Source organism: Salvelinus fontinalis, chromosome 7, assembly GCF_029448725.1.
Source record: "Salvelinus fontinalis isolate EN_2023a chromosome 7, ASM2944872v1, whole genome shotgun sequence".
NCBI lineage: Eukaryota > Metazoa > Chordata > Actinopteri > Salmoniformes > Salmonidae > Salvelinus > Salvelinus fontinalis.
The window spans coordinates 41,479,998-41,491,951 of record NC_074671.1 but is presented as its reverse complement, the minus strand read 5'-3'; the positions used below and the strand labels follow the sequence as shown (position 1 = coordinate 41,491,951).

Here is an 11,954-nt window from a genome sequence, read left to right as displayed (position 1 = left end):
TCATGGCTTGGTTTTTGCTCTGAGATGCAATGTCAACTGTGGGACCTTATATAGACAGGTGTGTGCTTTCTATATCATGTCAGCTCAATTAAATTTACCACAGGAGGACTCCAATGAAGTTGTAGAAACATCAAGGATGATCAATGGAAACAGGATGCACTGGAGCTCAATTTCAAGTATCTTAGTCTGAATACTTATATAAACAAGGCATTTTTAAATTTTTAATACAATTTGGCTTTGGTATTGTGTATACTGATGAGGGAAAAATTACTATAATCCATTTTAGGTTAAGGCTTTGTAACAAAATGTGGAAAAAGTCAAGGGGTCTGAATACTTTCCGAATGCACTGTATATTCAGTCAACATAAAGGACTAACTTGAACTGTCACAATGACGAGAACAAATGGTTAAATGTTGCAAGGGTTCAACAACTGTCATTCTTCTGTGGTAACTTATTTTGGTTACCCTAGACATACTGAACGCATTGACATATTGGAAACATTCAACATGTTCATTGTGGGAACATTGGAACAAACTACCCTGGTCCCAGATCTGTTTGAGCTCGTCTACTCCATTGAGTCATCGTCAAACCAAACATGTTGGACATGACAATGAGTAAACATGACATCATACACTGGCACTCAGGCTAGTTTTGAACAAATAACATTAATAAACAAAGTACTGAACCGACAAGGTCAAAGCAGAGAACTTGGTTCTGTAGAGGCATATTTTATTTATTTTTTCAATATACTTCAGAGGAAAACAATATACAAAGCAATGATGTGGTCAGCTTTACTGAATGTGTTGGTGCATCTCAAATCAGACTGAATAGAAGATTAGAACGGTGGAGAAAAATCCGGCAGTCACAGCTCAGGACAGTTTACTTCTCAAATCGCACCCCCATTCCCTATATAGAGCACTATTGTTATACATTGGGCACCATTTGGGACAAAGACAGTTTCGGTACTGACTCGGAGTGAACAGGGGGGGAATACAAAGATGCAAGTATGGATGGGAGTGCCAAAAACAACCCTATAGATCGATGCATGACAAACGCTTGTTGAATATCTTTTTGTTACTGGATCAAATAGAAAAAAAACATGGTATATTTATTTCCATTTCAGAGGTTGTGTGACTTAAGACTTTCAACAAGGCACTAGCATTAATAGTAATAAACAAAACACTAACAGAACTCCAATAAAATAATAACCAGTGCTCACTTGAGTTTAGCATGTTTATTACAATACGCACATATCACATATGTCATTGCTCTGCTCAACCTCTGACCCTGGTGTGTGGTGTTAGTGACCAGCAACTCCATGTCTACATCCCAAATGGTACCCTGTTCCCTATATAGTGCACCACTTTTGACCAGGCCCTTTGGGAAAGAAGACTAAAAAGGAGAAGCGACTGCTGTGGAATGACAGAGCAAGAAGTACAAATGGGAGCCAGTAGTTCTAATTGTGTCATTCAGGTCAATTCACTGAGTTCCATTTGCCTCCCATTGCACTTCCTGAAAAATCTTGAGAATTATGACATCTCCTTTTTAGTCTTTTTGATTACGGGCCATGGTCAAAGGTAATGTACCAAATCAGGAATATGGTGCCATATCAGCTGCTTTAATAGCTCCCAGTAGCACTCATTCGAAACAGTGTGCAAAGAAAATTGTAGCAATAATTTATTAATAACATATTCTGATATACTAGTAGCACTGCAACTTTTTAATAAAGCCTTTTTCCTTTACTTCTTAAACTTCATTATTACTTTATCAACTGTACATAGGAATGAACTCTCGGATGAACCAAGACGGTGCCCTTGCTTTTAATAAAAGTAACACCCCCCCCCCCCCCAAAAACTTGCTGGAAAGTTTGAGAAAAAAACCCAGGAGGGTTTTTACTCTTCCCGGCTCCTCTACATTATAGGAGGAGCTAGACCACGGGGTTGTGCTCCTGCGTGTATGACCAGGGTGGGAGTTACGGGGTGCTAGCAGTGGGAATGGTCCTTGATCTCAAAGCAGCACACAATTGTGGCACCTTCTTCCCCCCACCCCCATCACACCACCAGGCACTGGTTTGTTTGTTTTTCGTTTTAGGAAATGCAATGCAGGACAGGGCCACTGGGAGCTGTGAACAAACAGATCTGAACCATTGCGACCAGACATTATGTACCTTTCAGCAAGAGGAAGGTGGGGATGGGTAGCTGTGTGCGGCCGTCTCCCAAATATCACCCTACTCCCTATATATTGCACACATTTTAACCAAAAGTAGTTCAATACACATAGGAAATAGTGTGCCATTTGGGACACATCCTGTGTGTGTGTAACCATTATACTTCAACCAAAGGGGGATAATAGGGAAAATAACTTGAATCCATTGAGCATTATTATTATTCAAGAGAAAAACCAGTGAGTTTGTTTTACCTTGCTTGCTTGTTTTACACTAAGGTATTATTAATGTTTCAGTTATTATTGACTGTATAACACTATACTCCACCATTTCCATGCAGGTCATAGATGTGCTCAAGGCAATGGTTCACCCATCTAAAACAAAAGCTTCAAGTCTGCAGACTGACAGTACCGTCCCAAATGCCATCATATTCCCTATATAGTGCACTACTTTTGACTAGGGCCCATAGGGTTCTGGTTAAAAGTAGTGCACTATAGAGGAAATATTGTGGCATTTGGGACATAACCACTGACAGACGAGTTTAATATGAAGGAGGCTATGAAATTAAGCCGTTACTTCCTCGGCATAACGTTGATTAGTTTGGATGTCAAAAGCTTTGATAAGCATGGCTTTCCATGGTCTCAATAATCTACAAAACATATTTACAACATGAATAACATCTACAAGAAATCTACATCTCCGGGGCACATACAAAACCAACCATGGGTGCATCCCAAATGGCACCCTATCCACTACATAGTGTACTATAAAGGCAATAGGGTGCCATTTGGGACACATTCCATGTCTTGTATCAACCCTTTTTCTCCCCTCTTCCCCAACCAACCAACCACTCAGACCCTCTCCCACAAGCCCAGCACTCTCCATGCCCAACGGTCCAAAGCCAATCCAACTGCAGCTTGTGTTAAGACTGGGCACAGAACAAGAACAGTTCTCCCAACCAACGGCTCTCTTACAACCATGTGCAATGGGTCTCTCCACCCTATCCTCTCCACTCTTCAACTCAAGTTCTCAGACCATGAAGGAATTCTGATTCTTCAACTTTTCAAGTTCTTTAATTTGTTGTCTCAAAAATAATATCCTAGACAAGAGTAGAAAAAAAGATGTATTAGTTGTCATGCTAAAATATTTGTAATAATAGAACACATGGATGTTAACATGCATATCGCAGGCAATTAGGGTCTGGACTCTTACCTCTGCTCGCGCAATGTCGCTTGAATTTCACTGACTCGAACTAAGGATCTGAGATTTTTGAGCTCCGTGCAATTTTCAGACATGTAGATGCTTCCCATGGTGTGGGCCTCCTCACGTAGTCTGGAAGCCTGGGGGGGGGGGGGGGAAGTTTCAAATAATCAAAGAAAATAAACAGCAGCAATGACATTGATCAATGCATAATGAATCTAGGTTCACATAAAAATAATGAAATGGTTACCCAATACTGCTAAAAATCTATACAATCTCTATGTTCTTTACTGGTGAAATAATAACAAACAATGCATACAATTACTTAGATGCGTATCCTACCTGTTTCTCTGCGTGGTCGGCGGGCCAGCCCTGGACATGCTTGATGAGATTCTCATTGAAGTGTGCTGCTAGGGTGGGGGTGAAGGAGCAGGAGGCTGGTCGGGTGGAGGAAGAGGAGTTGGAGGGGGTGGAGGTGGTGGCACTGCTGCTGCTGGGGGGGACGTAGTTGGGACCTGGGGATGGACTCCTCTGACTGCTGTGGAATGACAGAGGCGCAACGAGAGGGTCAGACCAATTATGCATATTATATGTCAATGATATTCTGCCGTAATGACACTATCACCAACTTTGTTGTTGTAAGAGGAGACAGGAGGGTCAAACCAATATATCAGACAAAACAGACCAACACAGCATAATATCAACAATTAAGGTTCTTAGAAATCAAATATAACTAAACAATTGTGCATATTATGTGAGATTCTGCTGACCAAATACAACCAGAGAAAAGGCTCCACATCAGACAAGACTGACACATTCTGCATATTATTTTAAGCTCAAAACATCCATGAAGTCCAGTGTCTGACTACAGTCAGGGTGGGGTAATCTACATTGTAATACTTATTTTTGCAATACTGTATTCACTCAGTGGCTTGTGAATCGTGATATTTGGTTAAACCCACTTAACAGTTCCAATACATATCAGATGTGTTTAACTTGATGTCGTCTTGATTTCTTTGGTTAAACAATGGTGCATCCATTATCTTTGTGTGTAGCGATACAATGCAATGACTTATGAAAAACGTGTTCTATAAACCGCCAGCAGGTGGTGCCACAAAATGACATATTGACAAATTAAACTGTCTCCTACAAGGCAGGATCATGGATGGCAATGTTCTGTTTTTGCTTCACATCAGCCAGACCAGAGTTGCTTGAAGAATCTTACTAGCAATAAGTGGTTGTTTTGTCTTCTATAGATAAGAGCGTCTGCTCTGTTACGATTTTTTTTTAAATAGATTTTCACACTAGAAACACAAATTAACATGACACACAATGAACACATTCAATGCCACTCCTGCGTTGTCTAGGTTGTGAGCTTAGGTTTGTTGTCTTTTTGGAAGGTGAACCTTTGCTCTAGTCTGAGGTCCTGAGCACTCTGGTTTTCATCAAGGATCTCTGTTCTTTGCTCCGTTCAGCTTTCCCTCGATCCTGACTAGTCTTCCAGTCCCTGCAGCTGAAAAACATCCACACAGCATGATGATGCCACAACCATCCTTCACAGTAGGGCCAGGTTTCCTCCAGACGTGAGGCTTGAGGTCATTCAGGCCAAAGAGTTCAATCTTGGTTTCATCAGACCAGAGAATCTTGTTTCTCAAGGTCAGAGTCGTCAGGTGCCGTTTACTGAGGAGTGGATTCCATCTGAGCACTACCATAAAGGCCTGATTTGAGTTCTGCAGAGATGGTTGTCTTTCTGGAAGGTTCTCCTATCTCCACAGAACTCTGCAGCTGTCAGAGGGACCATCAGGACCGTGGTTACCTCCTTGATCAAGATCCTTCTCCTGCAATAGATCAGCATGGCCGGGCGGCCAGCTCTAGGAAGAGTCTGAGTGGTTAAAAATAATGGAGGCCATTGTGTTCTTGGGGATCTTCAATGCTGATAAAATTGTTTGGAACCCTACCCCAGATATGTGCCTCAACACAATCCTGTCTGAGCTCTATGGACAATTCCTTCGACCTCAAGGCTTAGTTTCTGCTCTGACATGCGCCGCCAACTGTGGGGACCACATACAGTTGAAGTTGGAAGTTTACATACACTTAGGTTGGAGTCATTAAAACTTGTTTTTCAACCACTCCACACATGTCTTGTTAACAAACTAGTTTTGGCAAGTAGTAAGTTAGGACATCTATTTTGTGCATGGCAAGTCATTTTTTCAACAATTGTTTACCGACAGATTTCACTTACAATTCACTGTATCACAATTCCAGTGGGTCAGAAGTTTACATACATAGTTGACTGTGCCTTTAAACAGCTTGGGAAATTCCCGAAAATTATGTCATGGCTTTGGAAGCTTCTGATAGGCTAACTGACATCATTTGAGTCAATTGGAGGTGTACCTGTGGATGTATTTCAAGGCATACCTTCAAACAGTGCTTGACATCATGGGAAAAGCAAAATAAATAATCCAAGACCTCAGAAAAAAAGTTGTAGACCTCCACAAGTCTGGTTCATCCTTAGGAGCAATTTCCAAACGCCTGAAGGTACCACGTTCATCGGTACAAACAATAGTAAGCAAGTATAAACACCATGGGACCACGCAGCCACCATACCGCTCAGGAAGGAGACGTGTTCTGTCTCCTAGAGATGAACGTACGTTGGTGCGAAAGGGCGCAAATCAATCCCAGAACAACAGCAAAGGACCTTGTGAAGATGCTGGAGGAAACAGGTACAAAAGTATCTATATCCACAGTAAAACGAGTCCTATGTCGACATAACCTGAAAGGCCGCTCAGCAAGGAAGAAGTCACTGCTCCAAAATCTCCATAAAAAAGCCAGACTACGATTTGCAACTGCACATGGGGACAAAGATTGTAATTTTTGGTGAAATGTCCTCTGGTCTGATGAAACAAAAATAGAACTGTTTGGTCACAATGACCATAATGACCATTATGTTTGGAGGAAAAAGGGATGCTTACAAGCTGAAGAACACCATCCCAGCTGGGAATACGGGGGTGGCAGCATCATGTTGTGGGGATGCTTTTCTGCAGGAGGGACTGGTGCACTTCACAAAATAGATGACATCATGAGGAATACAATTATGTGGATATATTGAAGCAACATCTCAAGACATCAGCCAGGAAGTTAAAGCTTGGTCGCAAATGGACAATGACCCCCAGCATACTTCCAAAGTTGTGGCAAAATGGTCTGGACCACAGACAGAGAGCGAAGAAGGGTTAGAGAGGAAACACACCAGAACCCTTGAGGTTCACCACAACCACACAGAGAGGAAGGTTAAAATCCCAGATTAGACTGGCACAGATCATAATTTTACTGAAATTCACTTGCTGTTGATTGACTCTGGACAACAAAGTCAATGTATTAGTATTGGAGTGGCCATCCCAAACCCTGACCTCAATCCCATAGACAATTTGTGGGCAGAACTGAAAAAGTGTGCGAGCAAGGAGGCCTACAAACCTGACTCCGTTACACCGGCTCTGTCAGGAGGAATGGGCCAAAATTCACCCAACTTATTGTGGGAATCTTGTGGAAGACACCCGAAACGTTTGACATAAGTTAACTTCACTAGGTTAGGGGGCAGCATTTGAAATTTTAGATGAAAAGCATGCCCAAATTAAACTGCCTGCTACTCGGGCCCAGAAGATATGATATGCATATACCTGGTAGATTTGGATAGAAAACCCTCTAAAGTTTCCAAAACTGTTAAAATATTGTCTGTGAGTATAACAGAACTGATCTGGCAGGCGAAAACCTATGAATAATCCAACCAGGAAGTAGTTTCTTTTTTGGTTTTGTAGTTTTCTATTCAATGCCATTACAGTATCCATTGACTTAGGACTCAAATTGCAGTTTCTATGCCTTCCACTAGATGTCAACAGTTTTTAGAAATTGTTTCAGGCTTGTATTCTGAAAAAATAGGGAGTAAGAGCAGTCTGAATGAGTGGACCCTGCCGTGTTAGAGCTTTTTCATTCGCACAACCGAGAGTGCCTTTCTTGTTTACCTTTTATATTGACGACGTTCTTGTCTGGTTGAAATATTATCGATTATTTAGGCTAAAAACAATCGGGGCGGCAGGGTGGCCTAGTGGTTAGAGTGTTGGACTAGTAACCGGAAGGTTGCAAGATCAAATCCTCGAGCTGACAAGGTACAAATCTGTCGTTCTGCCCCTAAACAAGGCAGTTAACCCACTGTTCCTAGGCTGTCATTGAAAAATAAGAATTTGTTCTTAACTGACTTGCCGAGTTAAATAAAGGTATAAAAATATATATATACTGTATGTAACTAGTATTGAAATATGATGTAACTACACTGAAATATGTAAGAAAGTGAAAAAGCTGTGAAAATTTCAATGCTATCCAATTTGTAAGTCGCTCTGGATAAGAGCGTCTGCTAAATGACTTAAATGTAAATCGTTTGACATGTTTCTATGAACTTTACAGATACAATTTGGATTTTTTGTCTGCCTGTTTTGACTGCGTTTGAGCCTGTGGATTACTGAAGAAAAGGCAAACAAAACTTAGGTTTTTGGATATAAAGAGACTTTATCGAACAAAAGGAACATTTATTGAGTAAATGAATGTCTGCTGAGTGCAACCATATGAAAATCATCAAAGGGATTATCTCTATTTCTGACTTGTGTAACTCTTCTACTTGGCTGGTTACTGTTTGTAATGATTTGTCTGCTGGGCTATGTTCTCAAATAATCATAAGGTATGCTTTCGCCGTAAAGCATTTTTTAAATCTGACAGTGGTTGGATTCACAAGAAGTTCATCTTTAAACCTATGTAAAATATGTTTTGTTTTCTGAATTTTTATAATGAGTATTTCTGTATTTGAATTTGACGCCCTGCAGTTTCACTGGCTGTTGAAGAGGTGGGACGCTACCGTCTCACGTACCCTAGAGAGGTTAAACAATTTAAAAAGGCAATGCTACCAAATACTAATTGAGTGTATGTAAACTTCTGACCCATGATGAAAGAAATAAAAGCTGAAATAAATTATTCTCTACTATTATTCTGACATTTCACATTCTTAAAATAAAAGTGGTGATCCTAACCAACCTAAGACAAGAACATTTTACATGGATTAAATGTCAGGAATTGTGAAAAAGTATAGAAGAGTTTAAATGTCTTTGGCTAAGTTGTATGTAAACTTCCGACTTCAACTGTATAGACAGGTGTGTGCCTTTACAAATCATGTCCAATCAATTGAATTTACCACATGGACTCCAATCAAGTCGTAGAAACTTCAAGGATGATCAATGGAAACAGGATGCACCGGAGATCAATTTCGAGTCTCATAGCAAAGGGTCTGAACATTTATGTAAATAAGGTATCCGTTTTATTTTTAATACATTTGGAAAAATGTCTAAAAACCTGTTTTTGCTTTGTCATTATGGAGTATTGTGTGTAGATTGAAGGGAAAAAATAATTTAATCCATTTTAGAATAAGGCTGTAACTTAACAAAATGTGGAAAAAAGGGAATACTTTCCAAATGTACTGTACAGTGCTCCAGCCCATAAATGAATAGTGTCTGCTAAATTACTAAAAATGTAAATGAAAAGCTCACCCTTGACGCTGGAGCGTCCTTGGGGAGGCTGCGATGTCGTGTCCGTGCTGTTTGTCGTTGGGATGGGGCTGCTGGGGGGAGGGCTGAGGGGCTGATCCTTGCTGCTTCACAACCGGCGTGTTGCTCACCTGGACCAGACAGAGAGTGGAGAAGGGTTAGAGAGGAAACACACCAGAACCCTTGAGGTTCACCACAACCACACAAAGACAGGAAGGTTTAAATCCCAGATTAGACTGGCACATACCATCATTTTACGGAAATTTACTTGCTGTTGATTGACTCTTGACACAAACACAAGGATGTTACAGGGATGTTATAGGACACAGGGATGTTATAGGATAAAAATGACAGTAGCTATAGTTTCCATCCAATTAGCGACAGATTTATGCAAATATTCTAAAATCCTCATAATAAAATATCATACAAAAGACCCATCAAGCTCATCACCGTGCATTTTCGTCACACTGTGAAGGTCAGAAAGTATTCACACGCCTTGACTTTTACCACATTTTGTTATGTTACAGCCCGAATTTAAAATTGATTAAACTGGCCAACATACAAAACCCCATAATGTCGAAGTGGAATTATGTTTTTACAAATTAGTAAAAAAAAAATTAAAGCTGAAATGTCATGAGTCAGTAAGTATTCAACCCCTTTGTCATGGGAAGCCTGCTAGTTCAGGAGTAAAAATGTGCAAGTCTCATAAGTTGCATGACTGTGTGTAATAATAGCGTTTTACATGACTAGAATGACTATCTCATCTCCGTACCCCACACATCTGTTAGGTCGCTCAGTCGAGAAGTGAATTTCAAACAGATTCAACAACAAAGACCAGGGAGGTTTTCCAATGACTCGCAAAGACGGGCAGCTATTGGTAGATGGGTAAAATAAAACAGACGGTGAATATCCCTTTGAGCATGGCGAAGTTATTACACTTTGGACAGTGTTGGACAGTGTATTAATACACCCAGCCACTACAAATATACAGGCGTTCTTCCTAGCTCAGTTGACGGAGAGGAAGGAAACCGCTTAGGGAATTCACCATGATGCCAATGGTGACTTTAAAACAGTTCGAGTTTAATGGCTGTGATAGGAAAAAACAAAGGATGGATCAACAACGTTGTAGTTACTCCACAATAATAACCTAATTGACAGTGAAATGTAAGAAGCCTGTACAGAATTAAAAAACATTCCAAAACAGCCTGTTTGCAACAAGGCACTAAAGCAATACTGCAAAAAATATGGCAAAGTAATTTACTTTTTGTCCAGAATATAAAGTGTAGTAATGGATTTGCCCCAAACATTTGCCTCAAGCATAGAGGTGGCTGCATTATGTTATGGGTATGCTTGTAATCATTAAGGACTGGGGAGATTTTCAGGATAAAAAAGCAAAATTGAGCTAAGCAGACAAAATCCTGAAAGAAAACCTGGTTCAGTCTGCTTTCTACCAGTCACTGGGATATGAATTCATCTTGATCAATAACTCATTTGAGAGCTTGAAGAATTTAGTGTGGAAAGCTCTTAGAGCCTTGCCCAGAAAGACTCACAGCTGTAATTCCTGCCAAAGGTCATTCTAATGTACAGACTCAGGCGTGTGAATATTTATGTAAATGAGATGTCTATTTTATTGTCAATAAATTTGCAAACATTTCTATAAACATATTTACACTTTCTCATTATGGGGTATTGTGTAGATGGGTGAAAATTTTGAATTCAGGCTGTAACAAGGAATAAATAAAGAGGTATGAATACTTTCTGAAGGCACTATTTCATCAGCAGACTAATAAATGAAATGCTTTCGAGTTGTAGTGGGAGGACCACACAACATGTCATCACGTGACGCCAGGTTTACTTCGATATAATAGTTATATCAATATATACAAAAGTTGTCAGATGACAAGGATACAGGACTGTTTTGCTAGCAAAGACTGGAATATGTTCCAGGATTCATCCAACGGCAATGAGGAGTATTCCATCTCAGTCACTGGCTTCATCAATAAGTGCGTCGATGACGTCGTTCCCCACAGCGACCATACGTACATATCCCAACCAGAAGCCTAGGATTATAGGCAACATCCACACCGAGACAAAGCCCTGAGCTGTCACTTTTAAGGAGAGGGACTCTAACCCGGAAGCTTATAAGAAATCCCACTATGACCTCAGACGAACCATCAAACAGGCAAAGCGTTTAAAACAGGACTAAGAAGGAATCCTACTACACCGGCTCTGACGCTCGTTGGATGTGGCAGGGCTCGCAAATTATTATGGACTACAAAAGGGAAACTCAGCCACAAGCTGCCCAGTGACGCAAGCCGACCAGACGGGCTAAATGCCTTCTATGCTTACTTCGAGGCAAGCAACACTGAAACATGAATGTGAGCACAAGCTGTTCCCAGACGCCAGTGTGATCACGCTCTCCGTAGCAGATGTGAGCAAGACCATTAGCCTCTTAACTTCTTTGGGAACGGGAGCAGTATTGAGTAGCTTGGATGAATATGGTGCCCAGAGTAAACTGCCTGCTACTCAGGCCCAAAATATTTGGATAGAAAACACTCTGAAATTTCAAAAACTGTTTGAATGATGTCTGTGAGTATAACAGCACTCATATGGCAGGCAAAAACCAGGGAAAAAATTCAACCAGGAAGTGGGAAATCTGAGGTTTGTAGGTTTTCAAGTCTTTGCCTATCCAATACACAGTGTCTATGGGGTCACATTGCACTTCCTATGGCTTCCACTAGATGTCAAGGGTTTAGAACCTTGTTTCAGGCTTCTACTGTGAAGGGGGAGAGAGTAAGAGCTGTTTGACTAAGAGGTCTGGCAGAATACCATGAGCTAAGTCAGGCACTCGGCCGTGAGAGCGAGCTCTGTTCCTTTTCATTTCTAAAGACAAAGGAATTGTCCGGGACGATTAAAAAAAAAAGATTTATGATAAAAACATCCTAAAGATTGATTCTATACATCGTTTGACATGTTTCGACGAACTGTAATAACTTTTTTGACTTTGT

General features: G+C 40.7%; 1 protein-coding gene across 1 annotated transcript in view; it reads right to left on the bottom strand.

Annotated features, from left to right (window-relative positions):
- Positions 1-712: 712 nt before the first annotated feature.
- LOC129859479 (WW domain-containing adapter protein with coiled-coil-like) overlaps positions 713-11,954 on the bottom strand; it is a 58,873-nt gene continuing 47,631 nt past the window's right edge. The window contains exons 10-13 of the mRNA XM_055929317.1: positions 8,950-9,077; positions 3,707-3,902; positions 3,377-3,504; positions 713-3,263 (exon numbers count right to left, since the gene is read on the bottom strand). Coding sequence (XP_055785292.1) covers positions 3,194-3,263; positions 3,377-3,504; positions 3,707-3,902; positions 8,950-9,077 — 522 coding nt within the window. The 3' untranslated portion in view covers positions 713-3,193. The remainder of the gene's footprint in view (positions 3,264-3,376; positions 3,505-3,706; positions 3,903-8,949; positions 9,078-11,954) is intronic.